At 39.1% G+C, this 27703-nt stretch overlaps 1 protein-coding gene across 3 annotated transcripts; it reads right to left on the bottom strand.

Annotated features, from left to right (window-relative positions):
- Window positions 1–880: 880 nt before the first annotated feature.
- Window positions 881–27369, bottom strand: SINHCAF (SIN3-HDAC complex associated factor). 3 transcript variants are annotated; one of them, XM_054591283.1, is made up of 8 exons: window positions 25156–25182; window positions 17626–17678; window positions 17110–17342; window positions 14537–14684; window positions 13203–13302; window positions 11372–11498; window positions 6022–6172; window positions 881–2687 (listed from the first exon to the last, which is right to left on the bottom strand). In XM_054591283.1, exons 4-8 carry the CDS (start codon window positions 14662–14664, stop codon window positions 2528–2530), a joined length of 666 nt encoding a protein of 221 aa, XP_054447258.1. In that variant the 5' UTR covers window positions 14665–14684; window positions 17110–17342; window positions 17626–17678; window positions 25156–25182; the 3' UTR covers window positions 881–2527. The 3 variants fall into 3 exon arrangements, with proteins under 3 accessions (XP_054447258.1, XP_054447256.1, XP_054447257.1); XM_054591281.1 differs by lacking the exon at window positions 25156–25182 and adding an exon at window positions 21121–21646 and having other exon boundaries at window positions 17110–17678; XM_054591282.1 differs by lacking the exons at window positions 17110–17342; window positions 17626–17678; window positions 25156–25182 and adding an exon at window positions 27200–27369.
- Between the last annotated feature and the right edge of the window lie 334 nt (window positions 27370–27703).

Raw genomic sequence — 27703 nt, 5'->3', positions numbered from 1 at the left:
TTGCCATTTGCAACAATGTGGATGGATGTAGAGGGTATTATGCTAAGTGAGGTTAAGTCAGAAAAAAACAAGTATCGTCTGGTTTTACTGGTATGTGGAATCTAAAAAACCAACCAACCAAAACAAACAAAACAAAAACAGACTCAGAAATAGAGACCTAAGGGATGGTTACCAGAGGGGAAAGGGTGGGGAAATGGGTAAAAAAGGTGAAGGGGAATATAGTCAATATTATTGCGGTAAGTTTGCATAGTTGACAGCTGTTTACTAGAATGGAGTGATTGCATTGTAAGCTGTAAAAGTGTACACTACCCTGTACACCTGGAACTAATACAGCTGATGTAGTATTATATACCAACTATACTTAAACAAACAAACAAAAATAACACTGGAAACATTTTGTTCTTAATTGTTAAAATAATCTTATCCACTAGGTTAATCATTGTGTATAACAATTAAAATGTGCTTTTAAGTCTTTGTTTCTCAGTAAAGAGGACTTTTTTCCTTCATGGCTTGCTATACTAAGAGCTTAAATTCACATCGCTGAAGACCAAAAATGTTATTTATTCTTACCTAAGAACACTTTTCAAACAAAGCCACAAAACAGCTTCTTTTATTTTCTAATAAGACTAAATTTATTCAATAACCTAGTAAAAGTTTTGATTATAACAGTATAAAAAGTACAAAACAGACTCGTAGATTTCTAATATATTAATACAAAGTGCATGACTACATACAGTACATCCTACAGGCAAAGAGAGGTGGAAGGGGAAAAAGAAGACTGTGGTTGAGGTCTAGTAATAAATAAATAAATACAGAAGTAGAGATGATCCATATTATAGTATATTCTACCACCAATACTGCAGCCAAAATGTACAAAAAAAAAAAAAAAAAAAAAAGGAACCATTTCAAAATACCTCAGGAAGATGAGAACATGGCTGAGACTCTTGTCATACACCTTAAAGGCTGTGGGAGAGCTGACCCAACTCACTGTTGAGTCTGTACACACGGTGGCTTGTAGTTTCTTCCAAAAGGAATATAAAATTTTAAGTTTAGATTAAAAACTATAAAACTACAGGGTGCCCATAAAAAGTGGCTCACTCCTTTATTGTTATTTATACTATCCAATTTTTTAAATCCAACTTTAAAAATAAGCACTGAGTCATTTCATTATAAGGTAGGCAAATGATCCTTCCTTGTTAGTAAAAGTGTGAACTGGTACTATATTTCATGAACTTTTGAGAAAAGAGGCAATGAACATACTTTGGTTTGGGTTCCAGTAGCAGGCTTTTAATAAAGATCTTAGAATTGAAGGGCCTCACGTTCAGGATTTATCATCTAACATCTCAGTGTTCAGAAAGCTTGACTAAAAGAAGCCAAACCAAAACGAACCCACTCAGCATTAACACACCTCTTTCTTTTATTAGAATTTTACTTTAACATAGTGAAAAAAACCCCAAAGCCCTAATAGATTAGAAGTTGAACACTCTACACAGAAAAAACCTTCACAAAGGTCAACTGAAGTAATCCAGAGCTAAAACTGAATTGTGGAGATTTTCAATGAAGTCACCAGTCATGTAACAAACAAAAGTCAATTATTTACACACTCGGCAAGCCCTCTAAGAAATGTGCCCCAAGAAGCATTATTCTTTGTTATTTTTATGCCATCCCACAGGCTTGCACATTTTATTCTTCAGGTAATTTAACATTTTTAATAGAGTGTGTTCTCTATCATGTGGTAAAGCTTTGGTACTATTCATGTAAGACTATTCATCCTAAAGACTTGACATTTCCCCAAGAGGAGCTTTGATTCTGCTTTAGAAGTTTCATATAAATTAAAATCTTCATCAAATATCAGTATGAGGGAGGTGACACAGGATACAACATATACAGTCCAGTTACCTCTTTGTATAATTAGAAATTACTCCTTCAAGGTATTTGCAGAGAGCTAGTCTGTCCTGCTTAATATTCAGTAGTATAGGTTTGAATCATCAGAACCTTGGCCAGACCTTAATATTTCAAAATTATTAACAACTACCTCTAGGGGCAAGTCCAGGTTACTGAGTTATGACAAATTTATTATCATGAAGAAACTAAGTGTAGTCAGCTGTCTTTAAAAATGCCCCAACCACTGCTTCTCAATATAGAAAGACTAAAACTACGTACGTTTATCATACAACAAATCCCATCTCAGTCCCCTGAAATTCCCCTAGTTTCATTCATTAGAAGGGGATTTAAAAGAAAAAGACTTAAAGAGCACTTTACAGCAGCATTCAGCTTTCCTATGAAATACTCAGCATCTTAAATATTATGTACATGTCTTTTTTTTAGTTAGCTAGACACTGGCTTCATAGTTTGTGGAGCTTGTAAAGATGAAGGAAAAATAACCCATTCAGAACTATTCTAGAAATTGTCTTTTGGCAGAATAGCAGGTAACCAAGGTAAAAATAGGAGGGTCATTTTGTCACTGTGGGTTTTTTTCCCCCTAAAATGTAAATCATTTTTTGTTCCCCTTCTACATAACCCTCAGTCACCACTCCTGAGTGGAGATGGGCAGAGGCTCCGGCCCCTGCTCCTCCGGCTTCTCGGCAGCTGCCTTCTTATTGCTGCAGCAAGGCTTGAAGAGGTGTGTGTCAATGAGGACCTCCCCAAAACGGCCTTTATAGATAATCCCACAACATATTTTCTGTCTAAAAGAAAAAAATGGAGAGAATATGTTAATAAGGCAGAAAAATGGAAACTCAGCAAGAAAAAAAAAGAAATCTAGTCAACATATAGCTAGTACAACATGATCAAAGGTCTACTTCCAGTCTCATCACAGGACAAATGAAAAGGTTTCCAGAATAAAACCCAACCGGCTAGGTTGAGGGAATTGGCCAGGTCTCTTAAATCCCACACTGAAATCGTATCAAATATTAAGTGGAAAGAAAGCATTTTGAGAGACAGCAGTCCATTTCAGAAGCTGCTCCCAAAGTTACAAACTGGTTCCTCCAAAAATCACCAACCCCTGAAGTTCCCCTGTACGGCTGTCTCCAACTCCATCCCGCCCCATCTCTTTCTGTCCTCCTGATCTTAGGTTTAGTACTCTCTTCTTACACTTCATGGTTTTACAATGTTTGCATCTCTCAACATATTACTTAGTTATCTCATATATAAAATCAGATGTACAAGGTCGGGGCAAAAGCAGGTTTACAGTTGTTCATATGGAAAGTGATACAATAATTAATAAATAATAATACAAGAGTAAACTGTTTTTGTGTACTCAACTGGAAACCTACTTTTTCTCACCCAGTATATCAGATTACACTGATTTTATGCACAGTATTTATGGAATATAGAAATATAAAATCACACGGTATGCTGTAATTTTTAATCTTAGTATTAACTAAGATTCATACATGTTGTTAATGCTTTATTTCATTTTAACTTAGGTACAGTGTTCCACCATGTGAATATACCACAATTTACCCGTTCTCCTATTGACAGGACAATTTTTTGTTATTACAAACATGCTGTACATATCAGTGCATATATCTAATAAAGGTTTTTTCTAGGTTACGTTGTTGGGATATAGGAATGGGAACATGTCCAACTTTATCTGAAAATGCCATTTATCAGTGTGGTCTCCCATTCCTATTCTGCTACAGGTTTTATTTTAAATGTTGAAGGAATGTTCAAATTTATCAAACATCTTCACTAAGATGATAGGCATGTTTCCCCCTCATTCAGAGACTGTCAGTGTAGCAAATTATATTAGCTAATTTTCCAATATTTAAACCAATCTTATATCCCTAGAATAATTTAATCTGGTCATGATACACTGTTTTGATACCAGAGCTGTTAGATTCACAGAATGTGTGGGGCCTGTGCCCCCTTCTATCTACAATCTGAAAAGCCAGAGAAAGATCGGAATCATTTGCTCCTGAAGTGTTTGGTAGAATTTGTCTATTTGGGCCTGGGATTTTTTGAGGGAAGACTTTTTAACCACTGAATTAATTTCTTTATTATGAGAATAGTCAGGTTTTCTATTTTTTTTCTTGAGACAGTTTTAGTAAACTGTCTTTTTATATTAATGTATGCACTTCATACAACATGTTCAAATTTATTGGCATGAAGTTGTTTATAATATCCTATTGTCTTTTAAATGTTTTAGTTATATAGCTAACTCTCCCTTTTCTTACCTAAAATGCTTGTGTGTACCATCTCTTTTTCTTGATCTGCTTTATCTTTCGTAATTTTTTTGATTTTTTTTCAAGAACCAATTCTTAGCTTTACTGATCCTTTCCACAGCATATTGGTTTTCTACTCCATTTATTTCTACTTGTTATCTTCAGGATTTCCTTGCTTTTATTTTTCCTTATACTGGGCTTCATTAACCTTTAAACTAGAAAAAATATAACTTCATTCACTTTTAGTCTTTCATTTATAAGAAGCATTAGGGTGATACCTTTTCCTCTTTTCAGTTATGTTTTAGTTATGAAGATTTTCTAATTTATAGTATACTTTCTTCTTGGACCCATGGTTTTTTTAATTTACAACTATTAAAATTATGTTTCTATTATTCTATTTTGCAATTATTAAATTATCTGCCCTTCCCTTCTGCTCTGGAGGTTTTGTACTTATTTTTATTAATTCTTATAGTGCTTACATAGTTAATTAAGTTCTAAAGTTATTCAATGTGTTTATCCTCAATAATGCAAAGGACAGTTATACACTTTAACTCATATTATACACTTTAACTCCTTGGCTTATGTTATTGCTGTCATATAATTCCTTTTTTTTTTAAATCCCACAACTACTGTCATTTTAAGCAACTGGTATTTGTTTAAATTTACCTAAATATTTGCCACTTTATTTTTACTTCTCAGAATCAACCTGGGATCTCTTTTTTCTGCTTGCCCTGCAGCAGAATTTCATTATTGAGGGTCAACTTGGCAGCCATTCTCAATTTTTTTTCTAGTCAAAAAGTCTTATGCCAAGGCCCTGGCTGGGTAGTTCAGTTGTGTAGAGCATTGTCCCAATATGCCAACGTTGCAAGTTCAATCCCTGGTCAGGACACATACATAGAAGAACCAACCAGTGAATGCATAAATAAGTGTAACAACAAATTGATGTTTCTCTCTCTCCCCCTCCCTCCCTCCCTTCTTCATTTTCTAAAATCAATTAAAAAATAAAAATAAAAGTCTCAGGTCCTCATTCATGAAATGTACTCTGGGGGGTGGACAGGGCAGGGGAGAGCAAGGGGGGGGGCGGGGAATTGGGACAAGTGTAATTGAACAACAGTAAAAAAAAGAAAAAAAGATATTTTTGATACATAATTCTAGTGTGAAAGTTATTATCTCTTGGCCCATTGAAGAAAATAATCTAATGTTTTCCTTTATTCATACAGAGAACTCAGCTTTGTGTTTGTTGTTCCTTTGAAAATAATGTCTTTATTTTCTCACTATATAAAGGTCTATTTTGTCTTCCATGTTCTACAGTTTCACTATGATGTGTCTGTGGGTAAACTGTCTTTCCTCATAAGACAATTGGTTATTTGCTTTTTAATCTGTTAGTCTTTCTGAATCTGTGAACTGGAAAATCCTTAACCCCTTTCTCTGTGAATATTTTTCTATTTTCTAATCTACTATCTTTTTGACTTAGGGGGTCCCACACAGTATTACTTAGTATTGACCTCTGTTTATTCCTTATTAATTTACTCACTTAGCAATGTCATTTTTAATGAAATTAAAATACGGATTTCTAGCCCTACCACCTTTTTCAGGGAGTGAGTTGGTCAGAGTGAAAACTAAGTCTACTCAATGATAGAAAATTTAGGTTCCCTAACAAGATTTTTATTTTAAATTATTTTAAATAGGAAAAACACAAAATCCCAACCCTCAGCTCAATTCTTGCTTAATCTACCTCCAACCATGTGTGTGCTAACAGCCATCTTGCCAAATGCCCTTTAATTGCCAAAGCAATTAAACCGTCAGCTTGTAATTAAGGTTTGTTGGTTAGAAAGGTGTTTTCTATTGCTTTTACCTTTTCCAGTATGTGAGATCTAAAAAGGAAAAAACAGGCGTCCTGTTAGAGCCTGACGCCATCTCTGTGTCTGAGCCATCATCTGACTGGTTACTGTAACAAGGAGACTGAGCTGGGGAGGCACTTGAGGTGGTACTGTGAGCATCGGAATCTGCAATAAAAACGGGAGAAAAACATTATAATTTCACTATATGCAATTGCAACTAAGCCTCAGCATAAAGCATTGTGAATCAATTAGCAAAAAAAGAAGTTATTTTCTATTCACTACTGATACTTAAAGATAGATATACTAACATGTTTCTAGAAGAAAATGAGGACATAAACTTCCAGGTAGATAAGAGCAGACATATTTCCCCCTATTCCTCCTGTTTTAATAAGTACAAATAAAAGCCCTGAACATTACATATAAAACAAGCCTAAAGACTCTGGAAGTTAACAACAGCTAGAGAGCTTGAGACCCAAAGAAGGTCATGGTAGTGAGTTCCCTAGTTTTTATGGGCTTTGTTTTTACCTCATGAATAGCCAACCCAGAAATACCTACAGATGCAGACTTAAAAAAAAAAGGAGAAGAGGAGGATGGGGAGGAGGAGGAGAAAGAAGGAAGGAAGGAAAGAAGGAAGGAAGGAAGGAAGGAAGGAAGGAAGGAAGGAAGGAAGGAAGGAAGGAAGTGAGGAAGGGGCTTGTTCTCTTGCCAAAGGACCAGGAAAAGGGCAGCCTAGCAAGGCCAGAAACTTTTATTAGACAATAACCACTCTACTCGGGCACACCACAGAAAAAACAGACCCCAGCCCTACCCCCCTCAGCAAAGGCCAAGTGGGGAAACTACGTTTCCATCCTCATGAGCGTGTTATGAAGCACCCAACCCTCCACCAGGGCGGTGTCAGGGGAAGCCTATTGAAGAGTCAGGACTTCCACTATGGCCCACCCAGGAATAGAGTCACCCCAATATGTGGGAGCCTTAACCCCCACCTCCACTTAGCAGCAATATGAACTCCTCCCACCTCAGATGTCAAAGGTGGTGGAGTGGAGAACTTGACTTGTAACACCACCAGGCAGTAACAAGGTGGTGCCCCTCCCCCACATCTAGTGCTGGAGGTGTGTCCAAAAAATCCAGTTAAAACAGAGGGATGTAGATAAGATCCAGAGTCTCCAAACATAATATTAAATGTCCAGGTTTCGATAAAAAAATCCTATCATATCTAATACCTAGAAGATCTCAAACTGAATGAAAAAGTAAGTAGATATTCAGACCAAAATGACAGAGATGACAAAATCATCTGATGCAAATTTCGAAGTAGCTATGACAAAAATGATTCAACTAGCCATAGGAACATACTTTAAATGAATGAAAACACAACCATAGCAAATATGAGGTCTCAGTTAAAATAAGAAGCTATAAAGAAAAACCAAGCGGAACTGAAATTTGAACTGAAAATATACAATAAATGAAATAAAAAGCTCAGTAGACGGGCTCAACAGCAGAATAGGGAGGATGGAGGAAGAATTCAGTGAACTGGAAGAATAAACAAAAATTACCCAACCTGAACAACACAGAGAAAACAAATGAATAGAGCCCTAGCTACCTGTGGGACTCTCACCAAAAACCTACACTCACGTCAGTGCAGTCATGGAAGGAAAGGAGAAAGAGGGCGAGGTGTAAAAGTATTCAAAGAAATATAATGGCTGAACACTTGCCAAATTCAGCAACATAAACCTATAGATTCAAGAAGCTGAGCACACCCCAAACAGGATACACCCAAAGAAATCAAAGCCAAGACATATAATTGACCTGAAAACTAAAGACGAAGAAAAATGACACCTTACAATAGATCCCAGTATCAAATAAAGGCAATTAATCAGATATAAGCAAAATAAGATTTAGTTAGTATTTCTGCCCTGAGAAGACTTCATATAAATTTCCAAGCCAGAAAGCAAATTTTTTGGTCGACAGTCACTGTGCTATAAGGCATTATGTGGCTATTCCACAGCAAGAGCAATGGCACAATGAGGGACTGAGCCAACCACACATCTTACCTTTAGCTAAAGACTATCACCCTCCCACAACTGGGTAGAGCAATCTTCCAATTCAGGGAACCAATCAAATATTTATTAAGTATCTACTAGACATCAAACCCTGTGTCATATCCTGCATGGAAAGAAACAGACTAAAGAAAACATTTTTAAATAGAGCTCACAAGTGTTTTGTATTAACAAAAGTTTGCATAAAACAGCATAAAGTCAGGTATCTAAAACAAAGAAAAGCACCATTAGTGTTCTAAGATGTTCGTTCATTTCTAATATACGAATAGCTTAACTTCTTAATAAAACAAAATCCTCAAGATTATCAGGCTTTAAAGAAAGAAGTCCACTGAAATGTTCTCAAATAATTAACAGCAGCAGTTAGCTCCATGCTGCTGAAGCAAACTCACTATCCTAGGAAGTACTTAACATCTATGAACCATCTGAGACTGCAGTTGTTCAACCATTTTCTACCTATAAAAATGATAATTTCATAAGGTTTAATCTGGTATCTGGGATACCAGGATACAACTTAATTATATACAAACACAGTTAGTAAAAAACAAAAACAAAAAAACAACAAAAAAAAAACCCAAAACAAAACTCTCTTCTAGAATGTATGTCTGGAAATTCGTCAAAGAACTGCAATTTTTAAAATTCAAAAACCAGGATTTGGAAAGGCACAAAGGAGTAATTAGATAGTGTGGCATGGAGTAGGTAGGTGCAATGAACAAAATTGTGGAAGCAGAACACACTATGCACACCAAGGCAACTAACTCAGGCCCAATATTCTTCTAAAAAAGAACCTTGGTCGGGTAGCTCAGTTGGTTAGAGTGTCATCCCGATACACCAAAATTGCGGGTTCTGTCCCGGGTCATGGCACACACAAGAATCAACTAATTACATAAATAAGTGTAACAACGAATCGATATTTCTCTCTTTCACTCTCTAAAAATCAGTAAATAAAAAATAAACTAAAATAGTCTTCCAAAGATTTGCTGGGGATTTTCAATTTTATTCTATATCAACCAAAAACCATTGCAGATTTTAGGAAGAAGGGTAAAAAAAAAAACAGCTGACATTTATATAGGCATGTTAAAAAAAAAAAAAAAAACCTTTTTACTTAATTATCCCCATTTCTCTGATTAGGAAATTGTGGTTAAATCAATGTTAAGTGACACCAGGGTCACATATTTGTGTCAAGAATAGTAACTCAAATCCAGATTTTCAAGCTCAACATCCAATCCTTTGGAAAGACTGTCTCAGGAAGAGGAATGCAGATCAGGTACAGGCAGGAGGCATGGAAGCAAATATATAACCAGAGGCAAGGAAGCCATTTAGAGGGTGATGGATAAAAATTCAAATATCTCAAAACTGTTTGGTAAATTGCACACAGGTGCTAGCAATTCACAATGCACCTGGGAAAACCCTGTTTAAATCTTAACTTCCAGAGCACACACATCTTACCTTTTCAAAGGGACTTATTTTTAAAGTCTCCAACCCCTCCACAACACAGCTTTACCATAAAAATCTAAAATTACACTGGACATATTCCCTAAGTAAGGAAAATGTTAGTCACTTATGACTGTCCCGGCGATTAAAGGGAGGAGCTAAGAATTTATGTGCAAATAATCAATTCCTCGAATCTGCAAGTGGTATAAGAAAATTACTATTTCCCAAATGTTTATTAAATCATCTAGTGATAATGGAAAGTAGTCTTTCTTTTTTTTCCCTTTGAGGTAGATGGTGAATAAAGGAACATATATAATTAAAACACATAAATTTGATTTTGTCAAAATATTTTACTATAAATGCATTAAAATATTTTAGTCAGATTAAGTAGAGTGGGGCAAAAGTAGGTTTACAGTTGTTCATATGGAAAACAATGCAATAATTAATAAATAATAATACGAGAAGTATACATTCTATTTCACACACTCACCCCTGTAAACCTACTTCCCCCACACTCTGTCTATCATTGGAATAACTATGGACTGATAACACCTATTTACTTGAGAGCAGAAAGTTAGGAGCAGCCCTGGAAACGCTTTGGCATCCTGAGATACTGGTTACACTGCAGCAGACAGCAGGACAATACAGAAAGAGCACAAAGCTTTCAAGTCAGACAAACAGGAGGCCAAATTCATCTCTACCATATACTAAGTGACCTGGGTCAAGGTTAAATCACCCTTCTGTACTTGTAAGGCTAATCTCTCAAACTGAAATCATTGAGATAGTTACGTATGTAAAGTGCTGGATAAATCTACCACAGGGCTCACAGAATGACAGTTATCCTTCCTTCCTCAGTCTACCTGATCAGTAGAGACTTAACTGTCTTTCTCCATTGCTCCAAAACAAGCACTGATTAATATTTTGTCTGACAGGGTCCTATAAATTTTTTTTAATCCCAAAACTTCCAATGCAGGTCATAACCCATAGCTACAATGCTGGAAAAGCTCTGATAACACAAAGTTTATTCCTAACCCATGTGGCCACAGTATCTGGCTTGATCTGAACTATAATTAGGGAGCCAAACTGGACTAGCCCATTTATAGTTTATTTATTCCACTTATATGAACACTATGGGAACATTTATTCCACCTATGTGAACACATTTTCACTGCAGAAATACTAATGTGTTTGATTAAATAGCACTCCCTCAGACCTCCCACCTGGGAGTGGGGGGAGGGGTGATACAAATGCTACATAATAACATTGCATGTGCTGCATTTCCTTTTCAGCATCTTAAATCTAAATTCCCAAATACAGAAGTACCACTACAGATGTCCTACCCGCAACGACGTCCTGTAAGAACTTATGAACCAGGTATTAATTTGTCATTCCTTTGCCATTCTATCAGCCCACACAACACACATTGCCCCCTAAACCAAAGTCCTGAGGCTAGCTTTACTGCAATACATGAGTTATGATTTCTAAAGTTACTTTCCTGGGCTTTGGTCTCAGATTGTCCACTAATTATTTATGTACCTTTCTGCACATCGCTAGGCCTCCATATCCTTATGCATAAAATATCAAGTAAACAGGATTGAAAATGTATTCTTCTAGAAAATTAAGATGTCAATAAAGAGATCAAAGTGGTTTCAGCACAATTTGAAGAAGTGGCTAGCTAGTGAAAGAACTTTCATGATATCAAAATCAAGGCCAATGTTGCTGGATTTCAGAGAAATGAGACCTCTAGCAACGATCCCTTCCAACACTTTTTGTCCCCTAACACTCTTTTTAAAAACAGCAATATATATATGCCATTCCCAGGCAAAAAACAAAACAAAACACGTATTCGTAAGTATCCCGGTTTCAGTATCAAACTTACTGTGACGTTTAAATTCCTTCTGCAGTTTGCTGATCTGGTTGCTTTTTATCCTGTTTCCAGATAGAGTTTTCACTTTCTTTGGTTTCAGTGTAGTCTTTAGACTGGGTCCTGCCCTTGCATCTACCACCTGGAAGAAAATACTGAATATTTAATACCATTTAAAAAATGACACCTCTGTTCTTCTTTGGTTCATACAAATGCCTATTTGAAGTAGCCCAATTTGAGAACCAGTTTTCTACTAGAGTATTTGAGAGTCCATGTATACTTTGTTTTTGATCATCATATGGAATTAAAATATAGTTTATCTCTAACCACTGCGCTATATACCTGAAACCGATACAAAAGTATATTGAATGAAAACTGTAACTGAAAAATAAAATTTTAAAAATATAGCATATCAAGGAAGAATAAATAGTTATTTATATAGTAGGGTTTTGTTTTTGTTTTTTGTGGGTTATTTTCTGAAGTAGGTAATAGCAGGAGTCTGCTGGACAAAAACTTTAGATTTATACATGGTACGAATGACCCAAGTAGGTTAAGAAAAATCAAATCCACAGAATGTTTTGCAGTTACTTTACAAAAAGCTTTCATATACTCTTGATTTTATCTTCACCACAAAGCAGTAAAGGGGGCTATTTTTGTTAATCCTATTTTAGGGTAAAGGAAGAGAAATTAAATTATTTACTTTGTCTTATTTCACTAAGCTAGTAAAGTGGGCAAGGGTGAGTAGGGAGGAGGACAAGGTTCACATCAAGGTGTTCAGACCGAAGCTTTAATAAGCTCTTTCCACTACAGACCCTAACTCCCTGAGGTCAGTTACAAGATGGCAATGGGAAGTCCTCCCCGAGTCTAGCATGCACATTGGTTCAGCCCTGTATGGTCCCTTTTCTCATGCATTAATTCAGAATCACTAGTTGCAGATTTCTACCCTTATGTAGAAAGGTTGCCATTACCTTCGAAATCACAATTTGGATCTTTTCCAGGTAAGGTATTAAAAAAAACTCATTATTTAGTAAGTTAACGGGCCCACAGAAACATTATCATGATAACGTAAGTCACCAAAGGATAGTGTAAAGTATGAGAAAAAAGGTAACGAATAAATGACTGCCTACTTAAAAACAAATATGTTGTATAAATGTCAAAATCTTCTAAAAGGTAGCAAACATAAGAATTAAATAAGACTTAAGTGTTGTTCTGGTAGTCAAAAATATTTTATAAAGATTTCTAGAGGCATTATAAAGTGAAAGGTAAGAACACACATTTATATACCAGTTTGATCCCAACTAGCCTTAAATACAGAGAATAATACCTTTCATCTAATTGAATCAATACTATGTTATACTTCGTCTCATTCAGTTCCTACAACACCTCTGAGAGAGCAATTATCTTTATGCTCTATAAATAAATGTAACTTGCCCGAAGTAGGTGATAAAGGCAAGATTCAAATCCAATTCTGATTCAGAAACTTATACACTCATTATACCAACGTAAGTTAGGATAAACATCATCCTAAGAGATGAAAAAAGGATCCACACACATCTGATTCACTTTAGGAATTTCTGGGTTAAACCTAAAAATATGTGAAATGTATATTGTGAGTCTCTGAAATGCGGATATTGGATACAGACTTAGGGAAATGCCATGCTGAGTTATTTTGTTTCCAAACAGGACAAAATGTGAAGTGATTCTATCTGAGCAGCAACTGTTCTTTATTCTTTTCATACTATATTTTTTCATCCTAGGGACACATTACTTCCTAAATTAGGGAGGAAACTAATGTTACTGTAAATAGAGCAAAGGTATAATTGAGAAAGATGACAGATGCACTAACATGATTCCAGTTTTTTTTTGATCCTGCTGGCAATTTCTTCCATCTTTTCACAAGCAGGACACAGGCATTACAGATGTCTCCTGAACGAGTCTCATGCAACCTGATAAGAAAACAATCAAACCTTTATTGGTTTCCTTTACATTAAAGAATTCAGGCAAGTACACTCCTTTTAGAAAAACACTATATCCATTTATAGTTTGTAGATGCTACTTCTAATCATCATGGATGGGGAAGTTCCATTGTTTCTGTAGTATATTTCAGAAATAGAATTAACTTCTAGATCCAATGAAATCAAAATTTTATAGGCTGCAATTTGGTCATTTTAAAATAATGTTTTTAAAATTTAACAAATACCAAACTTTAGACCTAAGAGGAGATCGTGGTCACCATGATTTTAAACAATACTGTACAATTAATCTTCCTTGAAATTTCATAAGCAACAAAGTGCCACCCTTAAAAATAATGGGCAATGGTATTCCAGTTTCACAACAAACAAAACCAGAGACACTATAATTTTTAAAAAGTGATTATATCTGCATAAGGGGAAATAATATCTATAAGGCTAGTCACCAAGCTGTTCTTTAATTATATCAGAGGAAATTTCATTTACATTTGTCCTGTATTAAATACATCAGAAAAATACTAATAATATTTATTAAGCACACAATCAGAAATGAAGGCCTTAAGAGGAAAATGTCATTTATAAATACAAAATCCAGAATTAACAATAAATAACAAATATGTTTGTAAGAAAAACAATGTGGTGAAATTAATTGCTAACATGGGAACTAGTTCAACATTAAATATTTTATTTTATCCAAGGATTTGTTGGGAAGTAAATTCTACTTCATTCAGCAAAGGATTGTTGTCGAAAGATAATGAAGAACAAAAGTATAAAATAAATGATAACATACCCTGACAGGTTTCAGGGTAAAACATTGTCTTATTACTATCCTCAGAAGGTTGGGTTAAAATATATTTCTATAATTTAGAAAAACATACAAAAACCCCAGAAAACTACTTTAGAATAACTATTATAAGAGAGAATAAGGGTAATTTTTTTAAAAAAATCTCTTTATACATACTGAAGTCAACAGTAAAAGGGTTTGTTTGGTTATAACTTTGAAGGGTTTCACAATTAATTTGGTAGTTTCTCATCTGAAAAAAGGTAGGATGTCAGTATCTTTGATTGGTTTTAAGAGCAAGAGCCTTAAAAGAGCCTAGATTAGAATGTAAGTGATTATCACATTGCTCGAATCACCTTGTTTGGAAATATTTCCGTATGATGTGATCTCTTTCACTCTAAGAATGGTAAAAACATCAGATACTCTTACCCAAAACAGCTCTGGAAGTCCTTTTCGTAACGTTTACTGTCAGTGAATCGAGAACTGGAGGACTTAGCTCTGCAAATACAGCAGCCTTCTATACTTCGGTACATCTTTGGCTTGTGAAAACCAAACATCTTTTCTTCTGGGCAGTAGTCTGTAAAGCCAAGGGAATTGACACAGCTTTGCTGAGGGCTATTAACAAGAAACCATTAAAAGAGAGAGCTCTCTGATCCACCCCACCCCCAGCAACTTGGTATTACGCAGCCAAGCCAGAAAGGAGGGCTCTGGGAGAAGACCCTCCAGGGTCTTCCTCCATTCTTGGAACTAGCATAACAAGTGAATATAACACACTGAATAGCTCAGTTATTTAACAAGGCCACTATCATCTCCTTCTACCTTCCTGGCAAACACTCATTCTAAAAATAGGGGAGAGGAGGTGTTTTTAAAAAATCAAGTTTTAAGTAGAAAATACAACAAATTCCACAATCCTGTAAGATGATGGAATCATACACAATGAACGACATGTCTTAAAATGTAAGCTAATGCACCACCCTTTATTTTGTACCTTTGCATTCATGTGATTCCCCTGTGGGGAAGTTTTCAGCATTTACCATGATCACTATTTGATACTAAGCATACAAGTAATGCATCCACCCACACCACTTTTGCCCTATGGGAAATGAGAGGGGATTTCTTCTGCGATATATGGGAAGTTCTAAGCAAACAAGTAGGACCTGAATTGAAACTACTGAAAGAAGGATGTAAAATTCACAAAAATCCAGGGTTAGAATTTAAGAATTTTAGTGTCATAAGCCCAGGCTGCCTGACTACTGGACAGCCTCAGTTGCTACAGAGGTTTTTGGAGTTCATTTGTGAGGCACTGTTCCTGAGAACAGCAATAGTGGGAGGCAGACGTTCGAGAAATGTAGAGCGAGATAAACTGTGATTCCAATAATCAAAAAATCTTAACATCAAGCAAGGACGGAAGAAACAGCTCTAGGGCTAGATATAGCAAAAATGTAGCTGGCAGTAAATATGCACCTAGAATAACTTAAAAAATATACAAACAAAGGGCCAGCTTTACCAGAACATCTGGACTAAGAGAAGTGATGAAAAGGCAGTGAATATAGAAACTAAACCCCAATGGACAAGTCCAGAGGGTGTGGGTGTGTGGATGAGACCAATTACAAATTATCACAAAAGCAACATATAAAGAATCAGTAAGAGAAAATTATTAATATGAATTAGGTTTGTGCCTAGAGTTTTAGGACTTATAGACATAGAACACCATCCTTCTTTTAAAGTTCTTTCAGAAATAGTTAAATATATGCATAGAACAAAAACTTCAGTGTTTGTCTTTGAATTATCTCTTGCCTGACCCCATTTAATTAATTGTGGTTCGTATACCAGACCAAATATTTATGAAAGTGATTCAGAGAAATAACCAAATATCCAGGCTTTTTGTTTGTGGGTATGTGAAATTGCAAGGTTCTGAAATACAGAGGATATACAATTTGTTTTTAAGAAAGTATTTTATTAGCAATTAATTAGCTCAACACTGAGGCTTTCGTTTTAAACAAAGATTACTGGTCATCAAATAGTTCCTTCATGTTTTTGTTGGTGAGGGCCAGAGGCAAAGGAGGGAGATGGGAGGGGACATTTCAATAAGTCTAAACAGTTACTTCAATTTAAGAATTGTTAAAACAAGGAAACAAAATATTCTTAATTGTTCTTAAATTAAATGCTTGGGAATTTGATTTTTTTTTTTAGAGAAAAAAACGAGGAAGGTGCTCTGTCTACAGCAGGAAAATGTATAGATAGTGAGGCCTGTGAAACAAGGCAGGTATTTTTCTTCAAAATAACAAAGCTTCATGACAAATGAAAAGAAAATGGCCTCCTGAAGTAAACCGGTCTGTGTTGGTTGCTTTGAAACAATGTCAAATGACACAGGATTATAGAAACTTTTAAAGAAGTGCTAAGAAAGTCTAAGTTATTGCTTTACTTTGTATTTTTATAATCCTGTTTTGAAGCAAAAACATAATATAGCTCTTGCTAGTCCTCATACCACCCTGTGGGCTCTTCTAAGTCCCTTAACACCATTACCAACAAGGTCAAAAGTCCACAATTCCTCTTACAGTCGCCAGCTTCATCAATAGCTCTAGGAAACTTCAGCCTCCTTTCTCAACAAGGACAAAGGAAGTACAGCAGAAAGGCCAGTTCATTCCAATAACACACGGACCAAATCCTATTACAAAAGATAGATTCCTATCTATATCCTCACAATCCCTCTTCCTCCCACAAGTAAACATGCCATCAAAACTGTACAGCATTCAGATCATCTCCAAGATATGAATTACCTTCAATGAGGCTGGATTTGACCAAGAAGCCATAGTTTGTGCCAGTTATCAGGCTGGTGAGCTGTTGTTAAGGAACGCAAGGGTTACCCAGCATTCTAGACTGAGGAAATACTGAGGCTTTCTTTTTCATCAGCTGCTACTGTGAATCAAGTGTTCAGTTCCAATTTATTTTATTTATTTATTTTGGGGGGGGCGGTCAATGGGGATCTCCACAAAACTTACCCAACAGTAACCCCTGCAAGATATTTCACTCTTCAGTTTGAAGAATATTTTTCTTAAAACATCGGGGAATATAAAATAGCTTGGTGTCTTCTGATTGACGATCCTTTATGCAGCTCTGTGAGCTTATGTCTGTCCTGACAAAATTCTTCTGCCCAAACATCCAAGAGGGATCTAAATACTAGGGTGCATCCTCTTCTCAGAAGTATTAAATACAGTAGTGTCAGACACTTGTCCTAATGCGACACAAGTAGCACGTGAAACTTTTAAAAGATTATTTAATAAACCTATTAAACCATTTCTGCACTTATTTCTGTACTTGAGAGGCACCTGGGAATCTGCAGAGAATACACAGGGGTTTCACTTTGGGCTTTGTTTACAGCAACCCCATTAAGCAGAGATTGGTGTTTAACCATTTTGAGCTTTCGGGAGCCCAGAGATGAACTGAAAGAATTTTCAGAAACTCTACGGACCCACTAACGCTTTAAAATAACAAAACAAACAAACAAAATAACCTACCTGATCTCTGGAAGAAAACTAAGAATACAAAATGGCTGTGAAACCAAGTTACTCTGTGTATTGAGAGAGAGAGAAACAGACAGAATGAGCAAGAAGGTGGGCGTGGCACAACTTGATCACAAACTTGGGATTTCTGTATTTCAACAAACCTCATGGTTCTTTAAAATACTCCTTTCTTAGTCCTGCATTTGTGCAATATTAAATGATTTCTCCAGCATAACCTACTTTATTTGTCCCAATGACACTGTCAGCTATTAAAAGTATTTGCAACTTTTGCATCTTTCTCAAGGGCATCACATCACTCAACGCCCTTGTTTTAATAGAAGGAAGTTGACACTACCTGCTTCCTAACTGAGGAACAGTTACACAGGAGAATGGACCCCATACAATCTCACCTTTTTGTGTGAGCCCGGGGAAAGAAAATTAAGCTTTGAGATAAAGCCAAAAATAAGGAAAAACTTAAAATGCTGATTAAAAACTGCCATTTGTCGTCTAAACTTAAGATAGCGGTGATGGTTACAAAACAGTAAATATACTAAAAGCCACTGAATTGTACTCTTTTAGAGTAAATTTTATGGTCTGTGAATTATATCTCAATAAGCTTGTAAAAGTAAAAATAGGGGAGCAGGGAGAGGTGAAGGAGCAGGGATAAGGGTAATGGAAATTGACCTGACCTGGGTGGTGAACACAAAACATAGTGCACAGATTATGTGTTCTGGAATTGTGTACCTGAAATCTGTAAAATTTTGTAACCAGTGTCATCCCAATAAATTCAACCAAAAGGAAAAAAATAAAAATAGACTGGGCGAGGAATCCTTCTGTCTTTATTCATCTTTGTAACCTCAACATCTAGAGTTGTGCCAGTTACTCAGGAGATAGATACTCAAACTTTTTTGAAAAGCAGTCATTTGTAGAGTACTTCATGTTGTTTGAAGGACTTTCACTGACATTATTTCTTTGGCTACTGTCAGCCAAATAGCCACAAAATTTTACAACACTGCAATAGTTAAAAACAAGCCAGTCACACTAAAATTACTGTTCTAATTTAGTTCAGTCTCCTGAAATTAAAAAGATTAAAGTTAATAGCTAAGTCAGCAAAAATCCTAAGAGAAATAACTGATATGAACAAAGTATTATACAGACAACAAAAAGTGAATTTAAAATGTAACAATTAATTTGAAATGTTTTGATTGATTTGTTGAGGCTTCTTCTACTTTAACACTGCAGTTTCACCTGAATCTAATGACCAATGTAATAAAATGATGGTGAATGCAACCTTAGGGTTGAGGCAAGGAAAAGGTGAGGTAACCAATGTATATCAAAGATACAAAAGAGTCAACTTGAAAATAATCTAATAAGATTATGAAGCCAAAGATCAGGGCCAATGTCATACATTACATTAAATTCGGCACACATAAAGTCAGTTTACTGAGTATAATATAACGTAAATGGGACAGAAAAGGAATCTTCACAGCAATAGCCAAAACTGAAGGGATAGTATTCAAGGGAAGCCTTATGATAAGTAATTCTAAGCTTTAAGATGATCTCTTATAAATTTTCAGCCCTTTAAAAGAATGGAGTATATCTATGAGAACGCAGTGTATCTACGACATTTGCAGGGAACCTGCCAAGATATTTTGTCTTGTACAGTAAGCAAGTTGAGTAATAGTTACACAATTCCATAGCGTGTTTTTAGAATGAGATCTCAAAGAAACTGGCATTTTGAAATCGGTTTTTAAAAACTAGTAACTAGTGGTTGCGTCTGAGGGATGCAAGAATGAAGATTACTTTCACTTTATTTCCTTCTATATGGCTATTGTTTTTTAATTCAAGAGCACCATGCCCCCAAACCTTAAGTTACTGTCACACAACTTTGACATAAGATGAATCTGAAAAAGCTTAAACCAAGTTCCTCAAAGACATACAGATGGAGATATACATTAGGAAATATATTCCACAGGACAGAATACAGAACAGACTAGTAACATCAGAAGAGACATAGAGCAGAATGGGAAGGAAACTGCTGAGAAGAGACAAGCAAGTTTAGTAAGTGGGAGGAGGCAGTGGTGAATAAAGACAAAAGGAACCACGCAACCAAAGACAACTTTGAAGTGAAGGAGATTCATTTCTTTAGAGCTGAACTTTAAATGACAGGATGATGGGAAAGGAAGAGTAGTAAACACGAAAATACACTCTGATCAAAAGCGGTGAGCAACCTTCAGTTGCTCTAATTGCCAGTGCTGCCCTCCACACTATTTTAGTCAACGGTATACTATCTTTAATCACATATAAATACAAGATCCAGTAAACACTAACAGTGTAACTAGAGCAACACTCTTCACAAAGAGTCAAACAGGACTAAGTGTTTTTGTGTTCTCTGGCTGCTAGGCCACTTGGTTGTGGTATTCCTCAACAATGAGACCTGGTTGGTTCATCGGCACTTAAGGAAAGCCATGGAACAATTAAACACTATTGTTGCCTTTTACCTGCTCCTAGATCCCAGTCCACATCCCAGGATCAATCAGTCACTTGTGAGGGACAAATTTAAGCTTGCCTGGAGAAAAACTGAAAGGGAGGTGGTAGACCCCACTTGTTTCCAATAGCTTCTCCAAACATGTACTCAGTCTTTGAGAAATTATATGGTAAAGTTTTTATAACTGTAGCTGCCTATGGAATTCACACTTTGCAGAAAAGCCCAGAACTCATCCTACCAGGAAATGTAACTATTGTGAATCTGGTGAAAAGAGCACTGTAATTACTTAAACTGGAGTCTCTTTCTGCTTTTGTCTTTATAACTGAAAAGGAAGTCATTTCTAATTTTATTTATCCCTCTGTGATAGTAAAGTGAAGTCTCACTTTTACTTTCCAGGGATGCTGTGAAGCAAGAGTATGAAAACATCAGTCCATGCGTGCCATTTATTTTCTTGAGTTTGAGACTTGCACATTTTAGAAACATAGACTCTATCCTAGGCCATACACAACAAGTTAAACTGAAGGTAGAATCATGATTTCCAAAGGTTTTCTTTTAAGCCAAGGTCTTTGGGAAAAGGGGAACTTTAGCCTTTTCAGGGAGACTTAAGGTTATGAAAGTGGGCATACTCCTTCCTGTGAAGCTGTTCTCCCATTATGAAGACTGACAAAAATGTTAAGAAATGGGGTATGGTAGCATGCACCTAGTCTAACCCAAACCTCAGGGAGGTTCCTTAAGCTCTCTGACCTTTCCATTTCCATAACCTTCTGAATAGTATCTGTAAAGCACCAATACCAGGGCTGGTGGTCCTGTCCTTTAAATGCCCTGAACTGATTACTAATCTCGTCTTTGAGGCATGCTCTTCCGTATTCACCTATCTTGGTCATCATTCATACAGTCACATAAAAATCTGGAAGTCAACTGGACTGGACTCTCCCTTCTCATCCTAGGCGTGGCCCCCACTGTATCCTCTATGAGGTCCTCGGAGATTCTGCTTCTTCCTTCATTTCTCAGGTTTCCCGTACCTTCTAATTCCTGCCTCTTTGCCTCCCATCACGGTGCTTGAACTCCTCTCAGGGTCTCACAACTGACTTCTCTGCAGTCTTCAAACAGGTGGTATCTTCAAGTTCAAGTATTAATCATCTCTTCCAAGGGACCAACACTGGCTTCCAGATAATATCTAAAATCCTTGGCAAGAAATTCAAAGCTTTGCAGGCTGGTCCTGCCTTCCCGCTGCTCCCAGCCTGGAATTCTGATATTCCAGGGTGTCAAACCAACTTTAATAACTAGTAACACATCTCAGGCTGTTACTTCTGTCTGAGATGGTCTCTCCTCCACCCCCTTAACCAGGGAAATTCTTTCTTTTTACAAAACCTTTCCAGTCCTTTATTAGAGCATCTAACACACAGGATTTCACATATTTATTTACTGTATTGTCTCTTCTACTCAGTGGTAAACTGTTGCAGGGCAGGAACTAAGTCTTAAGTTCCAGCCAGTTGCTGACTGTGTGTAGCACAAAGAAACAGGTGAAATTTGCTAATTACCCCAAGAGTAATGTAGCAAAAACAGATCTAAACAATATTTTTAAGGGTATGGAATAAGAAAATGTATCCACAATAAAGATGTGTATTTAAAAACTGATGTTTTGAATAGAGGCATTTTTCTTCAACATTTAGTCTTTAGACTTTTTGTAGGAAAAATTTTTTTTGAGGCTTATAGATTTCTAGGAAATGTAAACCAAATCAATTACTTTTCTTACAGAAGATTAATAGTAAACAATTCAACATTTTCACAACTGGTAAAAAAAATATTTCTTGCTTGTTTCAAACAGGCATATAGGCAAGAAGGGGAGGTTAAGAGGATAGTGGGAGAAATGACCTCAAAATGAGAGCTATTTAAAGTCAGCATACATTAGCATCAACCCAATTAAAATAACGTTAAGCCAAATCAAACCTAACAACTGAATACAAGCTAGCAATACACTGTTTTAGTTGACTGCAACATTTGTACTTGAATGTGTAACAGTAAATGTGTCTGTGACTCCAGTGTTTCCGATGCAAAAAGAAAACCTCTCTCCCCAGAAAACAACTCCCTTCTTTTGGACTAGATGCATTTCCAGATTATTTCCATAATACAGAAAACCTTAGTTGCAGTCTGAATTAGAGGAGAAACTGGAGAACCAAAAGACAACATAATATTCTCAATGTATAAACCCCCGAGTCAAAACAAAGTGCAGAAAATCCAGGACACTCTCATGGACAAGAGAAATCAGGAAGGAATAAAATGGCATTTCCTAGATTTCCACAAGCCTTTTTAACATAAAATGGTTGAATCGGAACTGGATAGGGAACCAAGAGCTGACTGCAGTGTCTTCCCAGAACCCGTTACTGAAGGTTGGGGAGGGGGCCAGACACTCATTCTTTCCACTAGCGTTTGCTGAGTCCAGCAAGGTACCTGACTGCATCCTCATTTTTGTGTTCTGTAAAATGTCTACTTCCCAAAGTTGTAAGGATAACCACAGCCAACACTTACCTAGCACATAACTTGCTTAATAATTTACAACTCTGCGAACTAGGCATTACTGCTACTTTGCAGATGAGATAACTAGACCACAAAGTGACTTATTTAGGACAATCAGGATTTCAGAATTTAGGCATTTTTAACCCCAGAGACTTCAGAACAACTAACCTAGTACCTCAGCAAATGTGTTTCCTTCCTTCTCAGCCAATTATATTCCTACCTTCTCTTAAGGAAAAAAGAAAACGTCATATTTTTAAAGCAAACCTACTAAGTGCCTGGCATGGTAAATTAATGTCCTCATAACAGCTTAAGAAGTTGGTTTAGATTTCAAATAAGCTTAAGCTTTTCCCAGTGAAAAATTTATTTTACATTAAAAAACTCATTCCCAAACCTGCCTGAGTTTGAGTGCCATGAGCCAGGTGTTCTCAGGGTCTGATTTCGACCCTAGGAAAAAAAAATGACCATCCAGGTTCCAGATCTACAGAACTAAGAATACTGTACAATAGTCCTGACCGGTGTGACTGAGTTGGCTGGGCATCGTCCAGCAGAGCAAAAGGTCACTGGTCCCATTCCAGGTCAGGGCACATGCCTTGGTTGCAGTTTGGTCTCCTGACCGTAGGTGAGGCGACCAACTGATGTTTCTCTCTCCCTTCCCCTCTCTTAAAAATAAATAAATAAAATTTCAAAACAAAACTGTGCAACAGCAGTCTTGAGGTTCTAGAACATACTTAAACATAATTGAACTTTTGATCTCCAACCTCCTGCAAAATTAATGCAAAAAGGGAAGGCAGCAGAGATCTTGTCTGTCTTTCCCACTCAAGTCATTCATCTTGAAACACCAAATCTCCATTGAACATATCATGTAATATTTAAAACATCTGCTATTTACTAGTTTTATTATGGCCTATATATTGTATTTGTAATTTCCAGGATATTAAAATTCTAGCCGGAACTTGACTATAAAATACTAATTAGGAAAAAATAAACAAAGAAATTCAGTGTATTTGTAAAGCACTTCATATGAATTTTAAACACATGACCCAGAGAAATAACTGTCCAAAGGAAGCCATAAAGTAATTAAATACAAAGTTTTTTCATTTTTGACATGCTCTCTCAGAAATATACTGTTACTGATATTGTTTGCCTTTAGGCATTTGTAATTTAGTTAACCAAAACTTGGGAGAAATGTATTTCTTTAATAACAGAACAATGAAAAGCAGAGAATAGATTTCAGTTTCTACAGTTTTTGTGTGGGCGTGGCTTGTTAGGATATTATTTTCCGGTAATGACCACCTTTAGATTCTAACCCTTAAACGTGATATAAATGCAGGAGAAATCAGGAAAGAATCAACAGACATGGTACTGCTTATCATATGTCTAGACTGCAGGCAAACCCCAAATACCAAAGAAGCATCCATGTGTCAAACCAGCATAATTTTTGAGCTATGCCTGGGGCCACATACCAAAAAAGAAAAAAAAAGTTAGCTCGAAAAGAAAACCTAACAGGGGTAACCAGAAGGTCAGCCTAGAACTAAGAAGAAGCTAGCAGAGAGAACGCGCGGAGCTAGCCATTAGCCTGCAGTCATTCCACTGAGCCGTTTCCTCCCCACCCCCACACAAAATCTCCAAGGCCCAACTCGTTGTTTGCATGCTTCTTCAAGGTCATCCTAAGATAACGCGGTGAACAATCACCAAACAGTGAGCCAAGCATACCTTTAGGGCCAAGAAATAATCCCCCTTCCCCAAATCATTATAAAAATATTTTAAATGCCATTAGGCTTTCTCCAACTTCACCAGAAACAAACTCCCATCATTTAATTTAGATTGAGCAACTAATAAATAAACGTGTTCGGTTTTGCAACGTAAATTATTAAAAGGCTTTTCAAGTCTGGCAAACTCCAGTTCAAAAACAGGTGCTTGTTGACAAGGTCAAATACATTTTTTTAATTATTAAAAGAAAAAGGGGAGAAAAGTTTTCGTAACCTTCGTTAGGACAACGTGAGGCGTTGAGTGTAAAGAACGCTGGGGTAAAACTGTCTCACACAGGGTCCATGTTTGGCGGAACCGTAATTCCTAGTCTAGCAATGAAGGTTAGAGGAAAAAAATAAAAACAAAGAAACCTACGAGGGTCACAGTTACCAGAACAAACTCTGCACCGCCCTACCACCCCAAGAAACCACCCCTCCAACCAAAACAAACCGCGCCCCTCCCGGCTCCCCCTCCCACACGTAAACACACAAAGAAAACAGGAGCATGCACAGTTCGGACACAGCCTTCACTTCCCTTTGTAGGACAACCGGGGACCCCGAAACTTCCCCACGGTGGTTTTTCTGCCTGTCGTCGGGGCTCTGTGCCCTGAACGTGCGGGCCAAGGCTCAACTGAAGCGTGGGGGTGCTCGCCGCACTCTCCGGTTTCTCCGAAAGCAGCGAAATGCCTCCCCCCTCCGCCCCCGGCCGTCGTCCCCCGCCCCCACGGCCTTCGCGTGTCCCCAAACTGCGCCTCCCCCTTGGGCATGGAGTGACCACCAAGAAAGAGGCACCAAGGCAGCAAACAGAAACGGTCCCCGGTGGATCTGTTGGTAAATAAAACAACTCGGATCGGGCAGAAAGTTCCAGTGGAGAGCTGCCGGCTGGGGCGAGGGCAGCGGGAGGCGAAAGGCGTCCCTCCTCCCTCACCTGCGCCGGAACAACGGGCCCCCGCGCCCGCCCCGCTGCCCGCCCAGCCCGGCGCCTCCCGCAGGCCGCGCCTCCCGCAAGCTGCGCTGCTGGGGCTTGTTCCTCCTCATGGCTTTGCCCTGACGTAATTCAAACATGGCAACAGTTCGACTTCAAAGGCGAATCCATAGACCTCCCAGACACAGACTCCGGGCCGCGGGCAACGGGCCGAGAACTCGGGGCCACGCTCTCCCGGCCCCTCGGCCGTCGCAGCACCGAGCGCTGGGGCGAAGGCTTCGGGACCCCGAGATGCTGCCTCCCTCGCCCGGCCGCCCGGGGCGCGGAAGCCCGCCACCTCCCCGCGCACCAGCATGGCACCTCACACAAGTAGCTCCGCCAAAGTTTCCCCGCGAGGGGCTAAGGGACAAAAGCCCCTCCCGAAACTCGCCCGAACTTCGGGGGGCCGGGCCCGCAAGGCCCTCCGCCCGCAGCCGCCCTGAACGCCAGCGGGGCCCGCACGGGCACATGGAGCTCTTTGTTTTCTGTCCAGCCGGGTGCTGCCTACGTGCAGCATCAGGATGTCGGCTTGTTTCCCAGGGGCGAGCCACTTGACGATCACCCCGGCAAGGCTCCTGACCCCGCGCCCCTGAAGTCAGGAGCCCTGTCCTCCCGTCCTCCCCTCGGCTGCAGGCCCCTTTCATCAAAGTTTTGTCCTGTCCTTGAAGAGAAACGGCCGGATTACCCGCCCCGCACCGGCCCAGAGTTGGCTACTTTCACTCTGCTTTTTAAACTGGCAAGACGCCATCATCAGCAAATCACATTGTCCTGCCGGGCGGCCGGACACGACAGCGACCGCATCTCACTGCTGACCTGGAGCTGGACACTCCGACGAAAACCAGGTCGCAGCCCCAAGCACGTGGTCTGTCATGTTCGGCACAAAAAGCGGTGCCCTCCGGAGTTCTCTCATCCCCTGGGCGCAGACAACGCAACGACCTCCATCCCCAAGTCAATGGGCTCCGACTGGCCATCTTAAGCCACACACGGTCGCCCTAGAAAGCCCTCGCTGTGGCGTCCACAGCTACGCTACAGGTGAATAGATTGCGAACTAAAGTTGAGACTCCACAGACACATCCGACACCAGCGCTGCTTGGGCGCGGTCCGGAGGGGAAGAGGCATGTGGGAGCCGGGGCTGTTTCCGAGCGGCCGCGTGTTGCTCTCATTGTCGCATCCGCATCCCTCCGGAGTTCGGCAAACAACGCCACGCCGCGTGCACTCGGCAACCCCGGCACCGACCCAAAGGCCGATTTAAAACCCCTCACGCCCGTCAGTTTGCAAGTCCACGGCAACTTAGTTTTGGAGCGAAGGGCGTTTAGAGTGCACCTTTTTCAAAACACGCGCAAGGGGCTGCAACGAACTAAGCCACGAGGTTCAACCACGGCTCCCGACCACTCCCGGGCGCGCGCTCACACGATGCACCGACCCGGGGCCCCTCCGCAATTGCCAGCGAGTCGTTTTCCTCTCGGGCCTTTCAGCCACCGGGCTCCTTTTCGCCCGAGATCGCTGCGGCTGACAAAAGTCATTGTCACCTTCAACGTGAATCCCTCAACTACAGTGACTCCGCACTCATTTCCAGACTCCACTCACTTCCCCCACCCCAAGACTTTCGGTTTGCCTTAAATCCCCTCCGCAATTAAAAGAGATACACTAAACGTGTGCATACAAAAGAATCTGGAGTCTGAAGATCACGAAAGCAGCGCTCCCCGCAATGCCATCTCCAAGACAAAACTTCCAGTGTGTGTGTGTGGGTGTGTGTGTGTGCATGGAGGGACTGGGGGAGGTGGGTAAGGTGAAATGAGGGGGGGCAAAAAAGCTACTGAAATCAAAGCTCAGTGAGACAGTTTTGCACCAAAGTAATGGTTAGTCACTCACCTTCCAAAAACAGCCGTTCCACGCGCAATAATCTTCCCGAGGTGCGGAGTGCACGCCAGGCCAACCCCCCCTCCAATCGCTCCCTCCTCCTCAACTGCCTTGTCTAGAAAGATTGTCTCCTGCAGTTCTGCAGTTGCTACCGCTGGCCGGGAAGGTGTAGATTCCGCTTTCCCTCTGCGCACGCGCAGCTCCTGGTACAAAATTCTCTTGAATCGAACTCATTTGCATACGGGCGCGCGCGCGTCGAGGGCGGAGAGGAGAGAAGGCCCAGCGGCCGCGCGCGCTCCCGGGGCCTCTATTGTCCTTTTAAGGGGAGAAGCGCCGCGACGCGGGAAACGCGGCGGCCAGAGGGAAACAGGGGCGGGGACTGCTTACTACGCTTACGTCACGTAAACAAACGCCTCCTGGATGGAGGCGGTGGTGAAGGGGGCGTGGCGGGATGGGAAAAGCGGAAAGGTTAGGCACCGAGCGAGAACACGAGACTGCGTGACGTGCCTTCCAACC

This window comes from Pteronotus mesoamericanus, unplaced genomic scaffold, assembly GCF_021234165.1.
Source record: "Pteronotus mesoamericanus isolate MK-2021 breed Mesoamerican mustached bat unplaced genomic scaffold, CSHL_Meso_final scaffold_21, whole genome shotgun sequence".
Classification (NCBI taxonomy): Eukaryota; Metazoa; Chordata; class Mammalia; order Chiroptera; family Mormoopidae; genus Pteronotus; species Pteronotus mesoamericanus.
Note: the sequence above shows the minus strand (reverse complement) of the source record. Positions and strands in the feature narration are given on the sequence as shown.